We start from the raw sequence: 27,510 nt of genomic DNA, 5'->3' as shown, positions 1-27,510 counted from the left end.
AGTAAGTTATTTACCCAAAGAGTAGAGTGGTAGCGGAGTCTCCTTCATATTCATGCAGCTTTTTCCCAGCTGCAGAAGATGTTTTGAACACCCCACCTCATTGTGCTTTCCCTCTCGTTCTTTGGACAGCTGAGATGGCGAGGATGATGAAGAACCCTGTCTTACAGACTCTCTGCAAAGCACCCGCAGACGGCAGTGATGTTTTTAACATTTCCTTTCTGAAAAATCTCTCTACTTTCTCTCCTCAGTCACATGGCCCTGTGCATTTACTATGAAGCTTTTTATCTTGCTTCAGTTAGACAGGGAGATACGTACCGTAAGTCACTTTTGTGCTAAGTGTTAAGACACAAGCAAAAAATTAAAGCAAACAAACCGATCTCACTGTTCTGATGGTTCAGCTGTGGTTTAACGAGACAATTTTGAGACGCCTTACAGTTAAAGACATCTACCAGGGCCCAGAGCTGGATTTTTTCTGAGGCATTGGTGAAAACCATATCCATGCAAAACACTGATCCGCAAAGCGGCTGCTGCTGCCAGCGCTCTGGCCGGGTGACACGGTGCCTCAGCGACGCTATTTACTCTTCTCACCCTGCTGCCAAGCGGCAACATCACCGCAGCTAACGGCATCAGGCGGTGTTCTCACCGTGAGGTTCATTTGCTCATTTTCACTCATCAGTGACCTCCAGCTGTGTTTTACTACTCAGTGGATTATTTCTGCCTAAAAATGTAAACATTCGTATGTGCCAAGTAAAAGTATAGGGGCACAGAAGGGGAAGGGAACATAAATGCGTATCTGGGTGAAATCCAGTAATTCAGCTGCCAAAACAGGTAAGCAGCTTCATCAAGTTTGCTCCCAGCTTCAGACTTTTGAATTTTACCCTAGACAACAAACACCATGACAAGGTAAAGAAGCTCTGACTTCCCATTATATTCTAAATAAAATAAATATAGCTGTTTGGGCTGTGTACTACATTTCTTTACATTTGTCAACATCTTGATTAAACTTCTTGATTTCAATAAAATTCAAATACATGGAAATGTATTAGTAATTAATTAGTCTGTCCTCAGCACCCATCTGATGTAGTTTTTATTTGCTATCAGAACATCCACAGAAGTTGAACTGTTAAGAAAATTGCTCAGTGAAGAATGATTTACAGCTTGAGTTTCCTTGGTGTCTATGTCTTAGCAAATGCTGATTTTTCTTATGTTTTTATTTTTCATCCTACAAAGCACCATTCGATAACCAGTTTTCTTGCCGAAAGTTCTTTTGTATTGTGTAATAATAGAAGAACTAGGTACTCGTTCTAGTAGTAGATCAAATTATCTCTATTTTCATGTTATCATTTTGTTCGTGTTTCATAAAAACATAATTTTTTGCCTTCATCTGAACACCACTCACCACAACTGCAGCATGAAAAATCAATGTAAATTTATAGAGGTCTTAATGTACAATCCATTTTCTTCCTCTTCACTTACCCTTCTCATTTCTTTATTTTCTTTTCTTCAGGACTATTCCATTTTTCATACTTTGCTATCAGACGCTTACAGTACAGGATTAAATTCAGACTATTCAGATTGGATATAATGATGTCCTTTACTGAGAAGATCTGCAACTATCTTACATTGGATCTGAATTATTTCTTATAACTGTTCAACTTCTTTCCACGTGCAGCAGAACTGAACCATTTGCAGTGAAAATGTAACCCCTTGTGTTAGGCACAGCAGAGCTTTCTCTTCCTTCCAGACCACTGGCATACAGCAGTGCTCCGAGCAACCAGCTGCAATTAAGCAGCACGGCTGAGGGAAGATTTGTTAAGCTATTTTGCTCTTTTAGGAGGGACAATTTAAACTACAGATCTGAGAAGCCGATTTTTCTGTTACATGATGCACACACATTTTCTGTAATGATTCTTATCAAGTCATATAGTATTTCCCACGCAGAGCTCTTAGCTCTGGTGATCTGTGCATTACACATGCTAGACAGAGAGATTTTACCCTTAGTATTTCACTTAAGCCAGGGATTGCAAGTAGGCTGCTGTATTAAATCAATTTTTTGCTTCTCATACAGTAACACAATAAAGTCATGTTAGGTTTTCCAGTACTGGCAAAGAAAGTTGAAATAAAATATCCATATCCCAATGCAGATTTAAAACAGAATCAGTGCAAATTTACTGCTCCTATCACAGAGAATATAAATAAAGGATATTGGTGTTTAAGACAAACTCAGAAGACTAACTCCTATATATTTAACATATGTAATGATATATTTCCCTGCCCACGTGTGATCAGAACTGTTAAAGATTATTATGTAATGTATTTGGGAACAGGGCATTAAAAATATACTTTCCTCCCAGTGAAAGTAAAACAGCAGTTCCTGTTAAAGTTTTTGCAAGCAGGAGCCCCTCCAGCCATGCATCGGAGGGCCGGGGCTGTAACCCGCACTGATCTGGGGGCTGCACAGCTGCGTTACCAGCCTGGGCTTCCTCCCCTCTCCTGCCGGCGCTGTATTGCGACATCAGGGCCTGATCCTGCCACCCGCTGCTCTGCAGCAGCCGAAGATGAGTCGACGTGGTGATGCATGCGTGCATGTGGGAACGGGCAAGCTACGGCACAACCAGACTGCTCCTCCTGTGTCTCGCCGGTTAACCCGTGGTCCCAGCACGCCGTGACCACTCTGTGCAAGTGGCAGCAGGTAAACTTGGAAAAACCCAAACCAAACCAAGCCAAAACCCATATGACCTTAATCCTTCTATTTCCCTCCAGGCCCCCGAATGAGTCCTCCTCAATGCTGTCAGCCACAGAAGGAGGATCCAGGTGGATTTAAGTCCTAGGGTGACAGCAAACCATCACTAGGAGCACAACAGCTCCACTTGCTCAGAGTTTGCCTTCCTTTTATGCCATAAATGTTACTATCTAAACTGGGCTTCTAGATAGAAAGCTGGTTGCTATATAATATAGGCATCTTTTTTCTCCCCTCTCCATTGCTTGTATATTCACTGCTGGGTCTAGCCTCGAAGGAAGAGGTTACTGTCTGAATTAATGCCATGAGTCAGTGGGAATACAGTCCAAAAATGCAGAATTTTGCTCATATTCTTGCTGTTAACACATTAAAGAGTATGTTACGCTAAAGTTCAGCTGCCAGCATTTTCATTTATTCTGACTCCTATTTCAGGGAAGTGCTGAGGTTATTTCTTGAGCAGTCAAGGCGATTTCACTGGACCATAAAACAACTGAGCTTCTGTGCTAAACTCTTATCCCCAGCCCACAATAAGTGAAACATAGCATATACAGGGAATATGGTACCATTGAGTACATTCAGTTTATATTGTTTCTTAGAAAAGCTTTAAAGGAGCACACTTTGGCTCCGACTACTTCTCCTTCAGTGTCCTCCCACCAAAATGACTACACAGCAGACGTTCTTGTTAAGTATATTCTCTTTGATACGTCACCTTTTTGGTTGGGTTTTGCCAGTTTGATTGTTCCTGGATTACTTTTTTTGAAGAAATTTTTCTTTTTCCTGGCCAAAATATCAATTAATGTCTTTAGAGAAAACAGAATGTTTCAGCAATAATTTGATTGCTCTCTCTTGAGCCGAATGATACAAAATCTATCTATCTTTTAAGACCTCTCTGAGCAACAGGGAGACCTGAGTGGATTTCATTATAATATGATGTAAAATACGGGTCTCACACAGTCATAACCATGCACTTTTACAGCAATTATCTGCTCTCCTGATTGGAAGAGGACTGTGCCTTGATGAATCATTGTGAAAATAAAACGACATAACTAACAGTTCATTAAATCAGTATGAGAAAAGTAGTACTGTAAAACCAATGTCCAGACTATAAATGAACTGCGGCAGCTTCAAAACTGAAAGTGGGTTAGCTGAGGTGCACACAGAGCGAGCCAGAAGCTTACAGAGACCTTTGGAAGACCATGGGCTACAGCAGCAGAGCACTGGGACTACCAGGATAGTTACACCTCCTCCTTGCCCTGACCCCACAGTTTAAAAAAAAAAAAACAAAACTTGCCTAGAGACATTGAATAAACTTGCTTTGTTTACACACCTTTAAAAAAAAGATGCGTGGTGCGGTCTGGAGGGTCGGTATCTGTTATCGTGCTTTGTCTTCAACTGCTGGTCATCTGCACGAATTAGTGCGAACTCCCACGGGCAGGGAAGCCAAGTCCACTGGTGGGGGATGAGTGGACCGGAGCGCTCTCTGGGTCTGTATCTCAAGGCCGAGCTCTCATGAGGATTTGCTGATGTCAAGGCGCTGCAGATGATTTCTTGGGTTCCCCTTCCTTCCCCACAAGCTGCTTTCATGAGGTGTTTTTGGGCACTCTGTCACACACATGGCCGTGACTGAGCAGTGAGTTTAGTGTTCGCAGGGAGGGACCAACAGAGAGACACCCCTAAAAAGGCGGAGAGCTGGCGTGCTCATTCGAGCCTTCCCTCTAGAGGAAATCAGGCCAAAAATGACTTTTATCACAAAAAAATCTCCAGAATTATATGCTGTGGTCAAGTGCCAAGTTTGGAAAACATCAACCCCAACACAGGAATTTGGAGAAAAGTATGACTGCAAGGAAATACCTTCCCATAAAAAAATGGTAAAATGCGTAGCTACCACAAAAGCAAAAAATGAAGACGCTGGAATTACTAAAAGCCGGTTTGTCCAGCTGCAAGGGTTAATCAATTTTTCAGTTATAAACTGAGCTGGACGGTGCCATAAACTGATCAGGAGCTTTTGTAGAGCTTTTTTTTCCCCCGTACAACAAGAAAGATTGCAGACTGCTCACGTAGCTTTGTTTACATGTTCAGTTCAGTCAGCTGACGGCCACTGCCCCATGTGAAGCGAGACACAGATGATTCCTTCCCAGAAAGGGAATTTGTCCAGCCTTAAGCAGAGTTCCCTCGAGAGACCACTGGTAATGGCAGACAGCGTTTACCTAAAACTACCTGGTTGCCAAAACAAGATCGTCTCATTTTCCTTTGCTGGCTTGGCCAAAAGTCAAGTTTGTTCTTCAAATCCCTTCTTTTTTCCTTCTTCTTTTTTTTTTAAAGCTCCTGTAAGCAGTGATTAACAATTCCTGTACTCGTGTTGCGGCGATGGCGGTGTGATAGCGGCGCAAGCGTGCCAGCTCTGTCACAGTCTAGACATGCAGGTGCACATGATGTGCTCACACCCTGCCATCTGACAGGCCTTCAGGTAGCAGAGCTGTATGTCTCCTCAATGAGCTTTAATAACTGAGGCGCTAAAGCTGTGCAGTACCAAGCGCTTCCTACCCACCCACTTCTTTGTCAGATTAAGCCCTAAATCTTTCTGAATGTGTGTTTCTTTGCTAGGAGAATATTTAGGTTATATTTTAAATCTTTTCTCTTTTACAGCTGCACAACTCAGTTCAGTTGTTTCAACTGCGAAGCTGTTTCTCAGAGTCCAAGAATAATAATAATGTAAAAACGATAAAGTTAATTTAAGGTCTGGTGATGATCAACCAGTTTCAAGCAACTCTTCAGTGTTTCAGATGGACTCATTTTCAGACATAGTCGGCCATGGCTGGGAGACTTGGAGAAGTCAGATCAGTTTTCAGATGGTCCCTTCAGTCTTCACTTCTCAGCCTTTTCCTTGGCTTTTTTATTCTTCTCTTCACTCCTTTTACAACTCTGTTCCTCCTAGCTCTTTCTTCCCTTCTTATACGGCTTTCTCCTCTCCTCTTTTCTCGCTAACGCTGTCGGCTGCAGCCACAGCACAAGCGGATCCAAACATTGTCTGTGCCAGCCCTCCAGGAATGTGTAGTCTAAGGCCCAAGAGCTGCGGAGGGAGAACGTGAAGGACCGGCGCGTCACAGTACGGCCACCTTTTAGTCATTACCCCAGCCCTGGTGGGTTTGGATTCCTCTAACCGCAGGCCTGATCCTCAGTGCCCCTGAAGTCTATTTACAACGTGTTTAATAATTTCCACCAGCTGGCCCTTATTGAGGGTGTCACTCAATATTTATGTAACAATTTCATGTATCAAATAACATGGCAAAGAACTCCGTCCTAACCAACTTTATTGTTTTTAGGCTCATAAATTTTTGTTTTTAATTAACAGGCATTTGTTGTCAGCAGTCTTCCTCTGGAGGTTCTCAAAACCCTGTTGGGAACGAGCATTCAAACCTCCTTTCTCCCCAGCAGACTTTGGATCAGGCCCCCAGTGCTGAAACACAGTGTTTGAAGGTCACTTTTCACTTCTAGAATCAACAACCTGGAAACAAAGGAGTGCAATTAAAGTTAATGTCCCACATGGTTTAAAAAATAATTGTGAATGGCTTCGAAACCTGACATTTCAACTGGGAATGTAGCTGATTTAATAACAACAAAAAAGCAACAATCACATGAGGACGCTGCTGTCATATGATTTTTTTGCATAGTCAGTCACAGTTTTGACTTTGATTTATGCTCCCTCTCCTTTCTGCCAGATAATGAGGGCTTAGTGTAAACAAGCCTGGTAACGCTAAGGCTATTGCCTTCACCCTTTTCCTTGGCTGGCGGTAGGAGGGAGGGTTGGCTCCAGCCAGGAGGGTGCTGAAGCATGGAGTCTACATATTGAAGATGCACAGGACTGGACGTCAGAGCCTGCGTTACTGAGAGAAATGCTGGCTGGGGTGCTATCTCCTTCCATTGGGCAATCTCTTCATTCTGTTGACAGCGTCTCACTTGCCAGTGCTATACTTTAGGATCACTGAAACCGCTGCTGGACTCCTGTCTTGAGGACCATACTTGCTTCTATGCCGTGTCGTCTCACCAAAGCTTGTTCTTTGCTGCAAACAAAAGCAAGAAACTTCACAAGGCTGCCAGGGCTGCAACGAAATTCAGTTCCTGCACTGCCTGCAGAAGAATACCTGAGCTGGTGAAGCATGTTGAACCTGAATTTGAACCACTAAGTGCAGTGTTTGCCAATCTGCCTGTATTACCCTACTCCTCTTGAGCCATTGGTTATACCTCATCATTAGGTTGGGCAGCAAAGTCTATTCTTCCTTTATCTCTACACACCATGAAGTATATACAATGAAGTACCTGTCTGTGCATAGGCCATGGCAACTTGTGAGCTAGATATTGACTGGCCATCACTACATACGGTCTGTGATCGCACCTCTAACCATGGGCACATCGTATTGTGCAACTGTGGTCAGACGGTACACGCATGTGCCCACTAAATGTTTAAATAACATTGTCCTTAACAATCAACTCTGACCAGGAGCCAAGTCCAGGGATATGTTAGAATTGGTCAGTCTCCATTTAGTTTACAGTTGTTGCCCAGCATGTGGGTAGAGACACATGGTTAAGTAGTGATGGGTCCATTAAACGCAGTGAGCTGTTGCAGGAACACTTGCAAATCGGGCTGGGGCAAGAGTTAATTTGGATTTCTGGAAATAAACATTCCTAATTTAAAAACAAATTAAGTACAAAAATTGATCATAGTGCAAAACTAGTATAAAAATGCCTGCAAGGTAAATGGTGTGGCTCTAAACAGGTCTCTCAGAAATCCCAGGGAATGCTGGAAGCAAAGGGAGTGAGTCATAAGCACATGAGCTGAAAGAAGCTGAAGACAAAATCATGCATCTCTGCTTAATTCCATCACATGATGAGTCCTGGGGCCCTTCATTTAATCGGAGAGCAGAGCAGCGGAGAAACTTCATTCTCACTTCTCAGTGGGGACCGGAGGAGTTACCGTGTGCAGGCACCGGGCACTCTGCTCCTCTGCGCACGCTGAGCCGACGCAGGGTCTCCAGCACCATGAGCGGTGTTCGCCACCACCTCGGATTCCTGCTCCTGGCCGAAGCGGTGCTGTGTGCTGCCACCACACGTGAGTGCTTCCTTCACCTCGTCCTCTCTCCCTGCCTCCGCGGGTTCGACGTCCCAAGCTAGTGTGGTAAAAACGGCTGCTCCTTGCACGTGCGGCGGTTGCTGGAGCTGTGCTTGGGAACTGGCAGGCGACAGCCAGCTCCACCTCAGGGGTGCCTGGCTCTGGGGAGAAATGTCACCTGAGCTGAAGAAATATGCCGAGAGCTGTTCAGTTATCTATTTCCTGAGCTCCACAGATACACAGAGCTGACCGGAGCTAAGCCTTGGCTCATTTCAACAAATTTCTAACAATATTTCCCCAGCTCAAGCGTGGCTAAAAAGGCAGATGCAGACTGGACTTCCCCCAGTTTGCTCAGCTCAGCTGTGGCTGGGAAAGGCCAGGTCAGAGGCAGTGCTGCCCACCGGGACACCCAGACCTGTGGATCCCCAACCTCAGGGAGCCCAGTCAAGGAATTGGATCCTCAAGCCACGGTGGGCAGGCACTGGCCTGGTCCTCTGCTTCTTTCCGGGCTCCCAGCTTGACTCAAGTCTTAGGTTGACTCCCTGAGCTCAGGGCTGGGAACGCAGAAATGGGATTTTAGGCTCAAATTCCAGAATCTACAGTAAGGAAACTGAAGACCTTAAAAGCTGAGGTCCAGCTGAGCATCCATCTAGCCTTGTACCTGTCTCCAATGGGAAACAGTAACGGATGTATAACTGGGCAAGTGTGTACTGGTATTTACTCAGGACACTTTCCCAGCCTCTGATGATTTATAGCACCAGAACTGCCTCTGTCAGATGCAGAGTCATTGTATTTAAGAGTTTTTACTGGACTTTTCTTCCATCCGTTCATGCACTTGGGTTTTGATTGCAACCCTCATAAATTTTTGGCGCACACAACATCCTGCCAGCAAGAAATTTCAAGCTTAACTGTGCCTTACATGAAGAAGTATCTTTTTTGCGCTTAGAACCTGTAACCTGCTGGTTTCATTTGATTATCCTTAACTTTTGTACTTTCAGAAATAGTGACAAATGGCTTCTTCCTCCATGCTATTTGTGATTCTGTTTTTCTATTCTCCTCTGTCACCTCTTCTCCAGGCTCAAGACACAGTCTATTTAGCTGTTCCTCATATGGAAACAATTCTATCCCTTTAGAGCATCCTTGCCACCTTTCTCTGTATTTTTTCAGTTCTCTTACACCCTGCTTGAGCTGCAGAGAACAGAGCAGCATACAGTATTCAAGACACGAACACACGTGGAATTATACAATGCTGTAATGACATTTCCATCTTCGTTCTCCATCTAGCCTTTTCCTGGTTTTTCAACTACCAATGAGCACTGCATTCAAACCTGTAAAGCTGCGAGATCTCATTTCTCAGTGGCAATAGCTAGTTTAGAGCCCCTCGTTCTGTAAGTAAAGTTACATTTAACTATGCTGAATTTCATATAGTTTTATTCTTGAGTCATTGAGTCTCATACAGTCCTCCCCTCTACTACTTCAAGACACTGTCTTCAGCAAATTAAAGAACTTTATTTTTTGCCTGTTTACCAGATTATGAACATTTTAAATTATTCCAACAATTGAGAAAACTGGCCACTTATTCATAACTTTCAGTTCATATATCCTAACCAATTATTTATTCATGTGAAATCCTTCATTCTTATCCCACGGTAACTTAGTTCCTTTATGTGCCTTTAGCGAGGGACCTCATCAAATGCTGTCTGGAACTCAAGCAGACTATAACAAGCAGGTCAGCCTTGTTCCCATGCTCTCTGGCTCCCTCAGCGAAACTCAAATATATTTGTGAGGAATGCACTCCTTTTACGGCATATCATATTAATCCACTGTATCTGCTAATTCTGTTCTTCACTGCTGTTTCTACCAGCTTCTCCAATTTGAGCCTCAAACTTTTTGTAATCCTCTAAATCTTCCCTGGAAGTGTTTTTAAAAACTGTCATCACATTTGCCAACTTTTGTTTCTCGGCCACTGAAGCAGTTTTAAGCAAGATGTTACATGCTATGGTTAATAGCTCATTTATTTCACTCTTGAATAACTTCCAGACTTTTTGAGCCACCCAATCTAGACAACTTCTTCATTTTGTTGATTTGTTCTGTAATTATATTTTTGTGCCAACGCTTCATTTTGAGAGAGATTCTCCATCATTGTAAAGGAAAATTCTAGCACAGAAACCTCTTATGCTCCTCCTTTGTGAATTAAAATGTAAACTAATGTATTTGACTTTCGTCCTTTATCTTCCCTGAATGCTTCTTTTATATCTACATCATCTTTTGGCCCCACAGACTTTCTGGCAAGCTTTCCACTACTTTTGTATTTGAAAAAAAGATTAATTAGTAGTTTTTATGGTTTTGCAAGTTGTTCCTCAAAGTCTTTTTTGTCCCGCTTTATTATGTTTCTGTATGTAACATGAGAGAGTTTACTTTATTTTCTGTCTTCTTAGCTTGGCCATAACATCAGCCTTTTTACTTCTAATACGCGTTCATCCTCTTTAGCTGAGTCATCTTTTTATTGCTGTTGTTCTAACATTGGCTTTCGTTCTCTCTTTCACGGCCTACACACTATCACAGGAAATGCTGAACTTCTTCTCTTTGCTACATTTTTCACCAAAATGAAAACCAGAATGAGCAAGAAGAAAGTCGATCAGATCTTTTCTCCTACGATCACCTCACCAAAACTATTACAGTAATCATTTCTTGGAGTGTAATATTACTCTGTCTATTTTGAACTGAATTGCTCTAATTTTGGTTATGACCAACATCTGTTCTTGAATGGGTTTCATTGTTAAAGAAGAAATACATTAAAGCTTTTTGTTCCTTTAAATTCAGCAACTGAAAATCTTCTGTTCCATGTGTTAGAGAAACTAGTGCTGAAGTCTTTGCTCATCTGAAAAAATGTCTTTGTCTTGTCCTGAAGCTTGTGAAATGTTTTATGTTTGATTGAAATAAACAAAGCACATCAGGGAGGCACAGAAATGCCTAAGGAGCTTGTGATTTAGAAGCAGTGACCACAGTTATTACCAAAGCTGGACAAGAAAATGACTTCTGAATTCAAGGATTGTTATTGAAAATTCAAAATTAAAAGCATTTATTAACTTAAAAGTGCTCCAGCTCTTTTTGATGAATTGAGCATTTGGGGGGAAAAAATGATTGAAATGTTTTGATCTGACAAAATCAAAACATTTTTACTCATTAAATAATTTTTAGATAAAATCAAAGAGAATGGGAAAAAGAAATTAGGAAAAATCCTTAGCCACTTACTTTCAAATAAGATGACACATTAATTTAATGACCTAAAATGTAACTGAACTTGATAAACCTTTGTGAAATACTTTTATAGTTGCTAATCCGTTTTTTTTTCCTGAGAAAAGTTTCTGAAGGACAACATTACGCGACTCTTCTTCTGACCAAGACTGAAAACAATACAGCATGTGATACAGGCCATTAAGTAAATACCAGTCATGATGTTATGCTTTGCTCACATCAAAATATATTAAATCTGCAGGAAGGACTTGATTCAAGTGATTTAAGTGAGACTGTGTGGAGTTCCTGTAGGGCAAAAGACCATGGGAGAATATGTCTCTGAGTGCAAAATCTGTTCTTTTCCTCGAACCTTTCAGTCCTCAAGACTGGGGAGAGAGCTACCAGCATCAGTTCAGAGTGACCATTGAGATGGGACTGGCCAAGGGACGTCCTTCCTGCCCAGCAGAAATCTCACTGGGCAATAAAACATCAAGAGAAAGCAGTTCCTGCCTCTTCTTCAGTGCTGTTTCTCTGGTTCTCCCTTGCAGTAAAATTAGGAGTCACATGCCCATAAAGACCGTGCTTAGACTGGCTACACCCGCTCTGTGCCTTTTCCAAAACTCGGAGAAATTCCAACACAGCCAGTTACGTTACAGCACACAGGGCCATTCTTGCCCTTCTTACAGGTCTCTGCATTTTCCTTGAAGTCATCCAGCTCTTCGTTGCACTTGGGTATAAATCTCAGAAGCATTCAGCATCAGCTACCTTTAAAATAAAGTCATGAAAAGCAGGAATCCTAACTCCCTTGATGTTGTGACAGAATGGCACGCCCAGCAGTTACCTGATTAACATGACAGAGTTGTTTAAAGCCCCCAGGCTTTCATGGAACTCTGCCTGTGAGCCTACTTACGAACATGTTTTTATGGCATCCTACAGTGGTCGACATGTTCCTACAGGTTACTTGGATATTTACTTTGCTTTTCATTATGTGTACTTTGTGACAGAAAGAGGGATCCTAGAAAGCCTGGGAAAAGTTTGAGCCCATCATTTGTAGTAACATGAGAAGAAAGAGGTTATGAAAGTTATTTAATATCTGAGCCATTTTAAAGTAATAGGCATGAAGCTAATATGTTTCTGTTGTTATATTATAAACACATTGAATTTACTATTCAGCTCTAAATTTCCTTTTCTGGAAATACCAGCTTCTGTTACAATTGGTTCCACCCCTCCCACCCAAACCACCAGCCAACTCACCAAAGAAGCTTCACTGGGCCAAAATCAATTCCTGGCATAACTTCCACTAGAGCACAACTCCGACACAGAGTGAATTTATCCTGTTAGCCTTTTACTCATAGATTTATTACCAGGCAAGCACAAAGCAGTCAGCAATCAAGCAACCTCTGTACAACTAGCCCGGTTGTTGCAGGGTTATGTCCATTCATACAAACGATTGCTCTGATATGGTCAAAATGTTGTAATCGTTTTTATTCTTTCTCTGGAAAGCTTGCAATAGTGCAAGTAGAAAAATGTCAGTCTGTCAGTGGTGGAACTGTCTTTATGTTGGTTATAGTTGATGTGTTTATAGCTGTGATGATAAAATTCCATAACTTTCTACTGGTGAAGAGTTCTCTAAACAGTACAAGAATATAGTCGTAATAAGACGGCTGTTCAGCACAAGACCAATGTCTTTATAGGGTGGCAGGGAAAATGCTATTACATTGCATGTTCGTTTTTCTCTCTAGGGTTTCAAGATGTGCTGAGCCATGGAAGGACTTCTCCTGTCGCATCCTACAAGAAGCTACAAGGCTGGTCTAGTGATCAAAATAAATGGAACGAAAAGCTTTATCCTTTCTGGGAGGAAGGAGATCCCAGATGGAAGGACTGCTGGAAAGGTGATCGCACAAATGCATTTCAAAGACGCTGAGAAAATTGGCCAGAAAATCCACCTCACTGAAGAGTGCAGGTGCTATAGTGCTTTTTCACAGGTGCAATATCCACCACTGCTGCAAGGAATAGCAAATTAGAGATGATTGGCTTTCATACCATTCCCAGTACGTTGTCTGAGGAAGCAGAACAGTGAGTTCTTGCAGTAAATGCTTTCCCATGACTCATAGTCTCAGACATTAATACTTATTAAGAAGTATTGATGACCAGGGCTCCAGGACAATCCATTATTTGAAACATGCCCTAGAGGACAGGTAGCTTCAACTGCTACCTCAGTAGGGCATTGTGGGCTTCAGTTTGACAACTTTGGTGTTATTATCCCCTGGTCTGAGCTGAGGTCTAAAGGCTGTATCCCTGGGGAGGAACAAAAATATTCTCCTTTGGAATATATTGACCCCCATGGGTAAAAAACCATATTCTTAGCTCTACGAAGGAAATGCATGACAGACCAGTAAGTGATGTGGGGGGATATGATGAGTCCCTCTGATTGTTCTAAGTTGGGGTTTTGATAAGAGTGCAAGTGACTTAGGAGCACAAAACCTCTTGGAAACAGAGGAATCAATAAAGCATTTCTAATGTAAATAGTGCACAGCTGAAGGTAGCTGCTGCTCTGATGCATCCTTTACGGCAATGAAGACCAATTTTCTTATCTACAGGCGGAAGGGTGACAGCCAAATTGGACACGGATAGCCCAGCTCTGGTAGGATCCAACGTGACCTTTGTTGTGACTCTCCAGTTTCCCAAGTGCCAGAAAGAAGATAATGATGGCAACATAGTATACGAGAGAAACTGTACCCAGGGTAGGTAACGGCAATCTCCCTGCACTATACACACATCTGACTATGGTGCTGGTGTGAACATGTCAAGAATCTTTGAAAACGTCAGAGGCGCACCCTATGAACAACAGCCATGTTGCTTTTAACTGATAACTACACTCATGTCTAACCTGTGCCACACCAGTTTCTTTCCTCTGAAGATCACTGTGGCATTTTTACTGTTCTGCACCCGCTATATACAATGGCCAGGTAATTTAAGACTGCCTTCACTATAAAACTGCCTTCCCAAAACAGTGACATTAATTTGGCTTCCTAACAAAACTGTTACTGCTTTTCAGCTCAGTCACAAGGCTGCACAGTCACAGTGGTTTTTTCCAAATTTATAAAGCTGACAATTTGTAAAATTGAGATTTTTTTTTTTTTCAATTAGGAATTGTAGAACTCACTAACCATCATCTGCATCTTGAAAAATCCTCAAGAAAGAGTAAATCTCACATTCCCACATTTTAAGAATTAAAAACAAACAGGAAAATAAATCATTCAAAAATCAATCTTTTAATCAGAGAATCACCTTTTTTGATCTTATTTACTGTTACACAGAGCAAAAAACCTATCATAATCCCAGTGTTTGAAGCTGCCGGATCTAGAGTGAAACAGGCTGTTGTACTCTTCTTCCTCTGAATTCATAAATGTTCAACAAATTTTTTTACTGATCAAAGTAATTTTCATTTCAAGGCATATCGGCAAATTTTTTGTCAGCTTGAGTTCTACTTTTTGACTGTCTAATGTTTTGTTAACTGCTGATATCCATTCTCTACTTAATAGCTGTTGTGCTGTTTGGGGAAGGAAACAGTCTTTTTATTATTCAGAAAGAAACTGAAATTCATGTCTAAGTTATTTAAAGGTGCCATAGAAAGCTGTTCTGACAAAACAAACTAAGTCACTTCCTCACAGTGCTTCCACGGCTGCTATTTCTACTTAAAATTTTAGATTCTGCTTGCCAAATATTCAGGTAGCCCCACTACCTCCAGTGAAAGAGTAGCGTCCTGTGTAGTCGACAGCAAGTTTGGGGCAAGCAATTTTAAATTGTGTCTGGCCCATGAGACAGTAAGATTTTTTTAAGCTTCTAAATTAAACAACACCAAGCCAAAACAATTCGGTGTTTACATTAAAAACCAAACAAAGCACAATCTTAGAAAAACTGAATGTCAGTCTAAAAATACCCCACTTAACCTGTTGTTTAAGTGCAATAACTTCTGTAACCTGGGGTGTCTGCCTCCCGTTTCCTGACTTTCTGCACATTTCTCAGTTGACCGGGAACATGTCCTGTTTCTACACTTAGGTCCTCCAGCTTCCCAGGACCAGCAAGTCTATGTCTACAACTGGACTGAATGGATTGACAACTGTGGCTGGGAAAACTGCACAAGCAACCACAGCCATCATGTATTCCCAGATGGGAGACCTTTCCCTCATTATCCTGGCTGGAGGAGAAGGAACTTTGTCTACGTGTTTCACACGTTTGGTTAGTACTGCAAGACATCCCTTGGTTTGGCTGACACTGCAAACTTATATTCACTCTGTACACTAACTCATTTGTCAAGTATGTTTTATTAAAAGTCCTTTAAAAAGGATTCCACGCTCTTGAGTGGAGATCCCAAATTCATTCTCCGCTTTCCAGAGAGGCCATCAGCTGCTCGGTCTGGAAATCATGGATTACCAGGAGGTTCTCTTTAAATCTGCATTCACAATACTACCACTGAAGAAAATTAATTTCCTTTCAGTAGTACTCAAGATCCTTTTCTACGAAAACAGAGGGTCTGAGCAGGTCAGTCAGATGATTTGTTGACCGCTCACTGCCACTTCAGATTCTTAAATTTAAGCGAGACCCTAGCACTGTGTATCTTCAGATCAGTTTAACGGTGCAGCACTTCTTGCCTCTGGGGAGGTGAAAACTGCCACTGACTGTGTGGTACTGATCTGGACACAGATGCTGATTTTCAGTGTTTCCAGCTCCTGAGTATGTAACGGTTGGGCTATTCCTGACGTTGGCTACATACTAAATCTTAGTATCCTAAGTTAGCTTGGTTAAATCAGTATTATCATCAGTATCAGCATGAGTAATAATAATAAAGTCCCAAATTTTACATAGAGGTGATACCATTTACCTACCTCAATCAGCTCTTACAAAGACAAATAAGCAAATGTATACAAAGAGCTCTAGGGTATGAAGCAAGAGGTATTGTATCTTCTTGCTACACTGAAAGCATACAAACACAAGATCACTTAAAATGCCTAAGAGGTAACACCATCCATTACATAATCCTAGTGACTTAATGTAATGTAATTGCTTTAGAAAGATGTAGATGCCTTGGCAAATTTTTCTTAGATTAGTGAAATTTGGGACATCTTTCTGGCACCTTCGAAAAAACACAGAAATAATGGGAGTAAACACATTGTAAAAGTATTCAGTCCTCCAAAAACACCTGCCAGATAACTGAAAGACAATTCTAAATATTCATTTTGATTCAGACAATCCAAGATTCACAGAGGCATTGCTTCTCTTAAAACAACTTGTAGCTAGGCTGAAGGGGAAAACACACTGTACGTTCATGTTCTGTTTCAGGTCAGTACTATCAAACAACTGGACGATCTTCAGCAACGTTTTCAGTCAACACAGCCAATATCACTCTTGGCAAACACGTGATGGAGGTATCCATTTACAGGAGAGGGCACTCAGCGTACATTCCCATTGCAAGAGCAAGTGCCGTTTACGTTGTAACAGGTGAGCGTGCTGGAAAAAACTGTAATAAAATACTGGGGGTATTTGTTGTTTAGGTCTTAAAAGAATTCAGCACAAGCATCATCTGGCATGAAAAGAAAACATTGGCCTGAGAAAGGTTTTTAATATGAATGTGGAATCTCTGGTAAATTGCCTTGAGTAGTGTACCTTTGTATCTAGCTCAGTTGTGACACCTCTACTTTGTAATGAAAAATTATTTACGAGAGGAAATGCCATCCTCCACAGATGCCTGTGATTCCTCATTTGTTCCCATACTTTTCTGGGTAACTGTTTCCTACTGACATTCACTCCTCAGATCAGTAAATCAAATTAAAGTAGAAACCCTTGTTAAAGATATTAATGTCTCACATTCTGACTGTTGCTGTTCAGGGACTTTGGAGCTGTTTGTTGTTTGCAGCCAGGTACATATGCTTTATTTATTTACTTCTTTTTTTTCCCCCGCCAGACAAAATTCCAATATTTGTGAGTATGTTCCAAAAACATGACCGCAACATCTCAGACTCCATTTTTATCAAAGACTCACCAATCACATTTGATGTGAAGATCCACGATCCCAGCTACTATCTTAATAATTCTGCCATCTCCTACAAGTGGAACTTTGGAGATGGAAGTGGCTTATTTGTAGCCAGCAGTTCCACTACATCTCACACCTATACTCTGCAAGGAAACTTCACTCTGAATTTAACTGTCCAAGCCATTATACCTGTACCTTGCAGGCCAGTCACACCCACTGCACCACTGCTCACCACAGCAGGTAAGAGTTTATCAAACAGCAGTGATATTAGGAGCTATGCTAAAACTCTAAATTCCAATACTTTAAGTTCATATCTTTAGAATGTTTACTGTCACCAATGAAAGAGCTGCAAGGCTCTGCAAACCCTCTATAAATTGGTTTAGAGACAGAATCGATAAGCATAAACTCTTCTATGATTCTATGGTAGGCATCACTTACACATTTAACACATTACACATCCAGTCCTACCACCACAGTGACAGCATACAGAAGTCTTCAGGTGGATATGAAGTACATATATATTTGGTTTTATATCCTCTACCACACCAGGTCAAGTGGTTTTAGCCTTGCCTGCTCAGGGTCATCTTCTGAGGTAAGATGTAAATTTTAAGTGAGAAAGAGGTATTTCAGAACACTCTTATAGCCAGTTCCTTTCTGGTTTGCGTTAACTTCCACCCAAAATTAAATGAGATTGGATTGAACTACAAAAAACTTACTCATATTCCAAAATATGGGATTTCCACATGGCGTTAACCCAGAATGGCTTTTCCACTTTAAATTTATGCACTATCATATTTCAGAATAACTTTCATTATGTTCAGCATTAGTTTACCATCTCAGAGGGTTTTAAGGTTTGCAAAAGGCCTGCAGTTTCAGCCTGGGTAGTTATAATACTACTACTATTAAACTGTAAATGTGGCTATATTTTTCAAATTTCAGAATTTTAATATGTGCTTTTACCAAAAAGTTGAGTGACAATGAAAAATTGAATTAAAAAAAACTTACTCATATTCCAAAATATGGGATTTCCACATGGCGTTAACCCAGAATGGCTTTTCCACTTTAAATTTATGCACTATCATATTTCAGAATAACTTTCATTATGTTCAGCATTAGTTTACCATCTCAGAGGGTTTTAAGGTTTGCAAAAGGCCTGCAGTTTCAGCCTGGGTAGTTATAATACTACTACTATTAAACTGTAAATGTGGCTATATTTTTCAAATTTCAGAATTTTAATATGTGCTTTTACCAAAAAGTTGAGTGACAATGAAAAATGAAAGAAAAGACCTAATTTTCACCACTTTCCCTCTCGGTTTTCTGCTAGCTGTAATGTAGAGCAATGGGAAAATACCTGCTTTTAAAGAGAGCATTTTAAACCTTTTATTGGCCTTTGGATTTCTTCTATAATTGATTTGGGAATTTTAAAGAAGTGTTTAATTATATCAAACCTTGCAGTCTCACTTTTATTTCACAGAGATTGGTGACTAGCAAGGTGGCTTTTAGAGTGAGGCTACCCATGCCACTCCAGGGTTCTACAGTTGGGCATGTGTGTTTTCTTTAAGGCTTACTACCATGATCCCATACAGATACACATGTGACTGCACAGCTGCAAAGCAAAGTCACTAATGACCCATGTAATGAATGCAGTTGAAACATATGGCCATGTTCAGAACACCTCTAAGCAGAACTTGGTCTAAAGCTGCGTATCTATTCTTTCTCCCTCAACTCAACAGTAACGACCGGAACGTCTTCTAATTCAGACTCTGCTACCACTGTCGAGTCAATGGAAGATAATCCTGATGGAGGTTGCCATATTTACAGAAATGGATACTACAGAACTGGTATCTCTGTCGTAGGTAAGGACGTGGGTCAACACCTGAACAGAGGAATGGGGTTAATAATGTACAACAATGTATGGTAGGTAAAATGCTCATTTAGGCAGCCTTTTATCAAATACGTGAGACCCACAGTAAGATCCTTCTCTTGGACATAGCTGACATTTTTAAAGATTAATGTACAGGCAGCTAACTGGCTGACTTTGGTTTCTTCACGCCCTCTGCCAGGACCTAGCGGCAGAGGTTATGGCCCCTTGGTTTCAGACACGTGAGGCTGGGCCTTGGTCTGGATGCCTGCTGATGGCTGCTCCCATGCTACATGTGGTGTTTCCAGGAACGTGGGTTGGAAAATGGCTGGTGGGGATGTGCACCGTATCACTACTTTCTGTAGCATCAGCTTCTGAACCTGCCACACCTGAAGCATACTGGCCTGGGGGGGTCACATAAGGTTGAATTGACCTTGGCATGCATAGAATTCATGGGTAGTGGGACGGGGAAGTGATTTAGTAAAACAAATAAGTAAATAATAATAATGGAAAAATAAAGCAGAGCAGAAAGGAGCAGCCTCACAGGGAAAGCACTGGAAGATTTCTCAGCTTTCAAACTCTTCAAGAGGAGTGCTAAGGGAGGGAGGAGGTTATGGAAAACAAGACCCGAACTGAGCATCAGCCAAACACTTCAGGCTCTGTACACACAGACTTCAGAGCTTGTCATGTGTCCTACCGTTGACATCTGTTTCCTCTCCCAGAGGGAATCCTTGAGGTAAATATTATTCAGATGACAAGCATCCAGATGACAGAAAGTCAAGCTGAAAACTCACTGGTTGACTTTGTTGTTACCTGCCAAGGGAGGTAAGTGTGTGAATGAAACTGTCAGTCTTCCCTCTTTAAAATTAATTAGGTGCTGGAACGCTCTCTGCACTTAGGTGCAGCTGCATGAACAAAAGTTGGGATCTGCAGTGTTTCTATTTCTTGACTGGAACTAAAGATAATGCAAGTCTCATTTGTAAACTATGGCAACAGAGGTTACTGCCAGGCTCTTAGGATTCAGAGCAAATGTCAAGCCTCAGTAAAAATAAGAGAACTAGATAGCGGGAAGAAACAATTCTATATTTTCCTGGCCAAGACAAGATTTCAGCACTTACTGTAAAATGGGAAGCAGTCTACTGAAATTGGAAGGAAACCCTTTCTTTTTGGCCATGATTTTTTGACACTTAGAGTAAATGGGTGTGTCCAAGCAATTTCTTGGATAGGAAAACATTGCACTAATATTCCTAGCTCCTAGAAGGGGATTAGAGTTGAGAGGACTGAGAAGTACAAGAATCGTCTTGGTAATGCAACTGGAAAACAATTAACTAAGTTAGCGTTTACTTTTTTGGCACGTGATACTTCATAGAAGAATCTGCATTCCTTTCTTAATGATGTGTATTAAAAGTAAGGGACTTTATAAGCTGATCTGAGGCAGGTAATTCTGTGATCACCATAAAATTTTGAATGATAATTAAAACAAGCAGATATTTTATAGACTGTATATATGCATTTTATATAAAATCCACATGCATGTATATATAAAATGTATAGGTATGTATAAAATATATATGCAATGTATTAATAAAACACTCTTAAATCACTATAGTGCCACTGATTTCAGTAAACAGGCACCAGCATACAAGTGGGGCATCAGTGCAATGTGTCTATGAACTGGGCTAACAGGAGTCCACAGATACAATGTGTTCTCTCTTCCCATCCCAGTCTCCCCACAGACGTCTGCACAGTAGTTTCTGACCCCACATGTCAGGTGTCCAAGAGCGTGGTATGCAACCCCATCATCGTCACTGATGAATGCTTACTCACCATCAGGAGAGCTTTTGAGGAACCTGGAACATACTGTATAAACATCACCTTGGGGGATGACACAAGTCAAGCCCTTGCCAGCGCGCTGATTTCTGTAAATGGAGGTGAGTCCACACAGAGCAGATGCGGGTCGTCTGTGAATAGCTTCTTCCTGTGGTCATTTCCCTGCAGGGGTGAAGAGCACAGGAATTAATATGGGGTTTTTATTATGCCTGGAGGCCTCAGCTGAGACTGCACCAGCTTGTGTGAGAGTCCATGCAAAGATAAAGAGATGATTCTTTCCCTACAGGAATTTTAGAAGTTAGAACTTGGTTTGATTTACGTTTACGATCCAATGAGTACAGTAATTATACAAACCCTTCAGTATCACAGAATATGAACAGTTCTTAAGCCATAATGTATTTTTCCACAGAAAAACTCTGTTGGGCAGAAAAGCAGGTGGGGGACATGCCAGCCAGCCTACTCCACACATGGAGAAATAGGAGAAACAGAGAGGAATTCAGCTCACTTGAGACAGAATCAAAGTCTGCAGCTGAGCTGGCTGCCCTGGGCCCTCTTTGGAGCCCATTGACCTTGACCAGGTTTCTATTTCTACATGAGGATAAGATGAATCAGGTTCTGGAAAGATCTGTGTAACATTCATTGACTACAGAACCTGCCCAGGGTGACTATTTCAGAACAGGAGGTTTACCTTTGGTTGGATGAGTACCACTGTGTCTTGCTCATGGTTATCCAAGCAGTCTTTGACAGAACCAGTTATTAAACTCAGCCACAGTCAGAAGTCTAAACGATCATGCTGTCTCTCTGCTCCCACTCCATTGCTCTCCTGACCTCCCACTACAATGTCCTGATGACTCTTCTGAACTCTTTAATTACTATCAGCCAAGCAACTGACCCTTTGCGGTCATTTGCCACAGTATTTTTGGCTGATTTTATTTAATCTAGGTATAAATTTAGCTCTACCAAAATCAGTTCATGATGACTAAGGCACAATGTCTGACCTGTAAGTGCATTCTGGCTCCTAAAGATGAAAATAAGCATGCAGTAGGATTTTGCAAAACTGTATTCACAGAGGCTAACTTTAGCCCAACAAGGCTGGTCCTCCTAGGTTTCCTCCAGAGGGCAAAGCTAAGCTGTACTTTGGGGCTTCCACTATAATCAAAGCAGAATTAGGATCTAAGAGAGGTTGCTGCTTTGAGTCAACTTCTGGAGGAGCCCATCTAACGTTTGCAAACCTTTCTCATGTGCCACAATTTTCCACTCATTTCAAGAGAAGACAAGTATTTACGAATTTCTGAAAACCCCATAATTTGGTGCCTGAGTATTTGGTGCCTAAGCATCTGGCCCTTGAGATTTGGCAGGACTGTGCCTGGGTTATGCAGGCACTGCACAAAACATCTGCTCTTAACTTGCTTAAACTGCTGTTGAATGGGTTGCAGTTCTGTGACTTAGACCCATCCCATCAGTATGCGTTGTTTTGCAAACTAGTCCAAGGACGTACTTTATTCATAAAATAAGGTAAATCCCTACAGTCTCAGCAAAAATATTGTGCAAACTAGGAATGAGGTCAAGCCTTCACAAACAATTGTATCAACAAACCGAGAAATATATGAGGCACAGGTACCAAGTAAATGGTAAACCCTGACTTGGTATCTTGATTTTCATAGACAGCAGTTATAAATTAAAAACTGGAAAGGTAAGCCAACATGCACCTCTAGGTTACTTCATTGTATAAACACTGTTGTTAATATGAGGACCAAGAATGTGTCTCAGTGTCAGTAAACTCAATAAAGGTACACCCTGTGGACTGGAAAATTAAGATATTTAACACAAATTTTAAAAAAATACTTGTAATGATTTAGCTTCTTCCATCAGATACGATGGAATTAGGAGTAGATGTGAGTGAAATGGTTGATGGCAAACCAGAAGGCAGAGTTCAATGACAGGCAGAGCCCAAAGTTAATTTCCCAGAATGAGCACATTAAAAAAGCAGAGCCCTCAGCTCTTGGATAAGGCAAACAAGCCTAAGGTCCATCAAGCTCTCAGCCACACTCTGCCATCTTAGCATATGGGACTGCAACAAACAATAACATTTAAGAAACTCCTTTTTTATCCCCTTTCCCCCTGGCCATCATCCCTAAGAGAAAGATGAAGCTGATTCTAACATCAAAGCTTATAAAGAGACTGCATCTCTTACACTCTCAGTGTAAACGTTTCCCTAGCACAGCAATTGGCAGGGAGCAAATTAGCCCCACCTTGTGGGGTGCCGGCAAGAACCTCCACTCCCTTCCATGCTGGAAGGGCAGCCATGTGTCTCAGGAGTATGGCTCATATGAGAAAACTGGCAAAGCCCAACTCACACTCTGGTGGAACCGTGAATTAAACCAATTAGGATGTGAAAGCACCACCTCCTGCCAAAGTCACCGACCTCCAGTGCTTGGCATATTAGAAGTGTTAAGTGTACTTCAACCTCTACAGCAACCAAGTGAAAATGACGTTCTGTTTAGAAAATCTATCTCACTGTAAAAACGAGGCCAACTTTTAATCAAACTACTTTCTGAACTCTAGGATCATCATCAGGAACAACAGAAGGTGTCTTTATCTTCCTTGGTTTGTTGGCAGTGTTTGCCGCCATTGGGGCTTTTGTCCTTTACAAGTAAGTTGCTAGTTTCTAGGATTAAAACCAGTTCAAGGAACTGTCAAAAATATTAGTTTAAATTAACAAAACCAACAACTTAAATTTGCACTAGCTATATTTTTGTTTCTTTTTTATTGTTGTTCACAAATATTCTGGCAAATATTCAAGAAAATGAGATTACTGGCTTAAGCCACAAAACCATTGGAAAATATGCAAATGTTAAAGATTTTCATAGAAAATTACATTCTGTGCTCATAAGCACAAACAGTAATACTAGAAGGCCTGGGAACTGCATGTAAGCAGTAAGCAAACTCAAACTGCATGATGTGATTCATATATGCAGTAAAACCTAACAAACAGAAAGTTAATTTAGCTCTAAAACTCTGAGAAGACGTGTTTGTGAATGACTGGCAGATCAAGAATTAATCATAAAAATTCTTCATTAAATAATTGACAAATAAATTCTTTGGGGAAAAGGTGCTGGGCACGCAGGAAAGTAGTTAACAGAAGCACATGTTACTACTGCATTATTAGCTTGGACATTTCTCACAAAACTTTAAGACTGCACCAAGACTCTTGAGCCAAGAGCACGCCCACCCTTCACGGTCAGTGGTGAGAAAGAAACACCTCCACAGAGCAACAGTACTCCACTAAGCAACGGAGCCTTCTCATTAACCAGGCCTTAGTCACCCCTGCTGACCTATGGCTGTTAACCATTAGATGGGATTGCGGAGGGAAGGAGGAGAGAGAATATATGTTATGAACACATGATTAATTCTCTTATATACTGGTCACATGCTAAATGTGGACTTTCATTTAAATGTCTTTCAGCAACTAACTGTGCACATTCCTTGCAGGAGATACAAGCAATACAAGCCTATTGAGAGAAGTGCAGGACAAGCAGAGAACCAGGAGGGACTAACTGCTTACTTCAGCAATTTCAAAGCAATTTTCTTCCCTAGTAGCACTGAGAGAAATCCTCTGCTGAAGTGCAAACCAGGCATTGTTTAAACCTTTAGTCTAACACTGACTTAGATTACATACAGGACTCATATCTGAACTGTACTTTGATGGGGTTTTCTTGTTGTTATTAAAAACAGGGGGTAAGGTGAAAGCACATATAGATGGGATGGTAACTTTTGGGGGCTTGGTGCAATTAGAAATATTAAAATAGTCCTTTGTAGAAAACAATGAGGTAGTTTTCAGCACTTGCTGTTCTTGCTTGTGATGTAGGATACGCTCTTTTGAATAACTAACGCCGCCCCTCCCTTATCTGGGTTTTCTTACTTCTAGGTTAACTACCTGCAAAACTAATCAGATCCATAATCTGGAAGGGAAAAAAAAAAAGGTTAATTTAAAAAAAAAACAAGAAAAAACCAACAACAAAAAAAACCCCAATTTGTAAATACTTAGTCTTAAATACAGTCCAGTATAGCTGCTTACTGCCATAGCAGGATTCATACCTTGGCTAGAAAGAAGACATGGGGGGAAGGCACATGTTATGTCTGTGGAATGAAACATGCCATGGCCTGTTCCCAGTCATTGGCACCGAACCGCTGACACTGTTACGCTGTTCAGGAGGTCCTAGCACAGTTTTGCCCCAGGCTGGCTAGCTCCCCACCAAGCAAACCCCAGATTCTGGGAACCACCAGAGGCACCGTTCCCTATCAGGAGTTTGGCAGCAGCCACCCTGTTTTGCAGGGTTCAATAGCATGGATGCAGCTCATTACATGCCAGTTGGCCTCACGGCCAGAAAACAGGGCTGGACACATTTAGTTGCCTACCGGCCATGGCTACCAGTGCGCGAGTCTCACTGTGAAGTAGACCACAGACACCTGGGCGACAAGACTGATAAGGCGCATCTGCTTGGCTCTCCCTGTCGAAGCTTTTACTCTGAGTCCCATGTAAAATCCTTAGATGCAATTGCTGGTGCTGTCTTTGTCTCCTTTGTTTCCGCTGGTCTTGAGACACTGGATTGGCACCACCGCTCCCCAGAGGGCAGATAAGTGCTCCATGGACAAGGGTCAACAGAATGAGGGTCATAGCAGGAAGGGGTAGTGTTCGACTCCCTTTTTCCCTTCTCTTTCCATTCCTCTCTCTCTTGCAGTAAAGATACATTAATTTCTGCTTGCTCCTCCATCCCTCTGTCTTTGACCACTTAATCAAGTAGATGAAAACCCCAATCTAAATAAAGCACTATGCTCCAGTTTCTGCTTTTGCATGATGCAGCTTAGAAAGTGTAAATTTCTGCAAGAAAACTGACCAAAAAATGCTTTAAATGGTTCATTTTCCATAAAAGCCTTTCTGTTAGTATGGAAGTATATACTCAAAATGAAATTAACTTTCAATTGGGGGCTGTCAAATGACTTTACGCAATCCATTTCCTAGCACTGAATTCTCTGAAGATCTGTATTTGAATATATTTAGATTATTTACTGTGTCTTGGAACATCTCTGATACATATTGTTCTCAGTTCCTGGTGCGATATATAAGCATAAACATATTTTCCTGGTATCTTAGCAGACCTGTCAAATGGTCATCATTCACAATCTGAATGTAGTCTTCACTACCACTTCCCCAGTGCGCATGGACACCTTTAAATGACTTGACAATATATGAAATGCAGATTGCGACATACCTGTGAGATTAGTTCTTTAGTTATAAAATTCAACAGCTTCTTTTCTTCTTTTGTTTCCAGGTTGTCCAATTGTTTTAATTCTTTCGTGGCCACTTCAGTTATATTATTAAAAGCACCATATTTGCCATTGTTCTGTCTTCCTTATACGTAACATCCTATTATCTAACCATAACTGGGTATCTAAAACTATTCTCTGACTTAAACAGAAAACACATTTCCCGCAAAAATTACCATCTGAATGTTATGTCCTCTGTTATCAGTCAGACTGCTGACAGGAAGAACTGTAATTTGTATTTGTTGCCTCTGGCTTGAGGCAGGACAGGGGTTTAGTCATGGCCCGTAATGCAGCGTGAAAAAATAAGGTCTGTCACAGCTATAACGCTTAGGATCAGTGATGACGCAGGCTACCACTGACCTAGGTTATATGCAGAAAGCATCTTGTTTCAGCAAAACACTGCGTGTTGGGAGCTCAGAGACATCTTAGGCTTTTGCATAGAAACCAACTTTTGGGCATATTTTAAGAACTTTTTTTATCCTTTAACCTAAGTATACAGAATAGCTTGCACTATCTTCCTTTAAATATCATGTCAGAATATTAAATTTTTATAATTTGATTTTGCCTTTTCAGCTGTAACTTCCATTTCATACATCTTTACTTTTATACAATGGAATCTAACTAACTGCTGCATTGACAAATAAACCATCTAATGATTTTAAAGAGTACATTTCCTTTGTCTCAGAAAGAAATACTGTCAGATAAGCAACTTGATGAGTTGCCTAATTACTGACCAAAACAGTATCTACCTCCAGAAAACACAGCTGGATTTGCCTTAGTCTTAGTTCACGTATGCACATCTGGTACTACCGTTGGTTACCTAGCAGTTTTTGCAGCCTCCCTTCAAGTGTGCTCAGAGCGATGGCACCACGATCCTGAGAAGTGAGGAGACTTTCTTAACAACCAGATGACAGCTGAGGAACCCGATTTCAGAACGGATCAGGATACAAACGAACTTCATGTCCTTCAAAGGCAAGAGCAGCTGACAAACAACAGATTTGTGAAAGTCAGCAGATGTTACAAGACTGGTTTCAGGCATCCCCTTTGGAGAAATAGCATCAAAGAATGACATCAAACATAAATGTACATCAGCTTTAGAAACAACGTCTTTTCAAATACATCATCAGGAGAAATGGTAACATTAGTTGGGTAACAAGTTTGTTAAAAATTACTTTAAAAAATGAAGTAGTATTTCAAACCACTTGTTTTGTTTCTCCCCCCTTTTCTTGAACACTTTTCATAGCCCACAATTAAAAGGCTCATCAGATGCAACATTTTTTTCTTACCAAAAGTATTTCTAAGCTGAAACTAAGGCTAAAAAACACCAGCCCCTGAAGGAATTACAGAGGAATCAAACTAAACTTTGCAAGAGA

The 27,510-nt window shown here is 41.2% G+C and overlaps 1 protein-coding gene across 1 annotated transcript; it reads left to right on the top strand.

Annotated features, from left to right (window-relative positions):
• The first annotated feature begins 7,777 nt into the window (after positions 1-7,777).
• On the top strand, positions 7,778-24,745 carry GPNMB (glycoprotein nmb). The gene is made up of 11 exons (XM_009282049.1): positions 7,778-7,847; positions 12,827-12,976; positions 13,685-13,828; positions 15,147-15,326; positions 16,428-16,586; positions 17,050-17,358; positions 18,852-18,974; positions 19,702-19,804; positions 20,705-20,910; positions 23,375-23,462; positions 24,302-24,745. The coding sequence occupies exons 1-11, from the start codon at positions 7,778-7,780 to the stop codon at positions 24,453-24,455; spliced, it is 1,686 nt and encodes a 561-aa protein (XP_009280324.1). The 3' UTR covers positions 24,456-24,745.
• Positions 24,746-27,510: the final 2,765 nt, after the last annotated feature.

This window comes from Aptenodytes forsteri, unplaced genomic scaffold, assembly GCF_000699145.1.
Source record: "Aptenodytes forsteri isolate BGI_AS27 unplaced genomic scaffold, ASM69914v1 Scaffold164, whole genome shotgun sequence".
Classification (NCBI taxonomy): Eukaryota; Metazoa; Chordata; class Aves; order Sphenisciformes; family Spheniscidae; genus Aptenodytes; species Aptenodytes forsteri.
This window is presented reverse-complemented; position numbering and strand designations above follow the sequence as displayed.

Bases quoted from the DNA above. Each gene is read 5' to 3' on its own strand.
- GPNMB (XM_009282049.1), top strand. From the start codon at position 7,778: ATGAGCGGTGTTCGCCACCACCTCGGATTCCTGCTCCTGGCCGAAGCG. The intron at 13,829-15,146 runs GTAGGTAACGGC...TTCTACACTTAG, and splicing joins CGAGAGAAACTGTACCCAGG to GTCCTCCAGCTTCCCAGGAC. The intron at 15,327-16,427 runs GTTAGTACTGCA...GTTCTGTTTCAG, and splicing joins CTACGTGTTTCACACGTTTG to GTCAGTACTATCAAACAACT.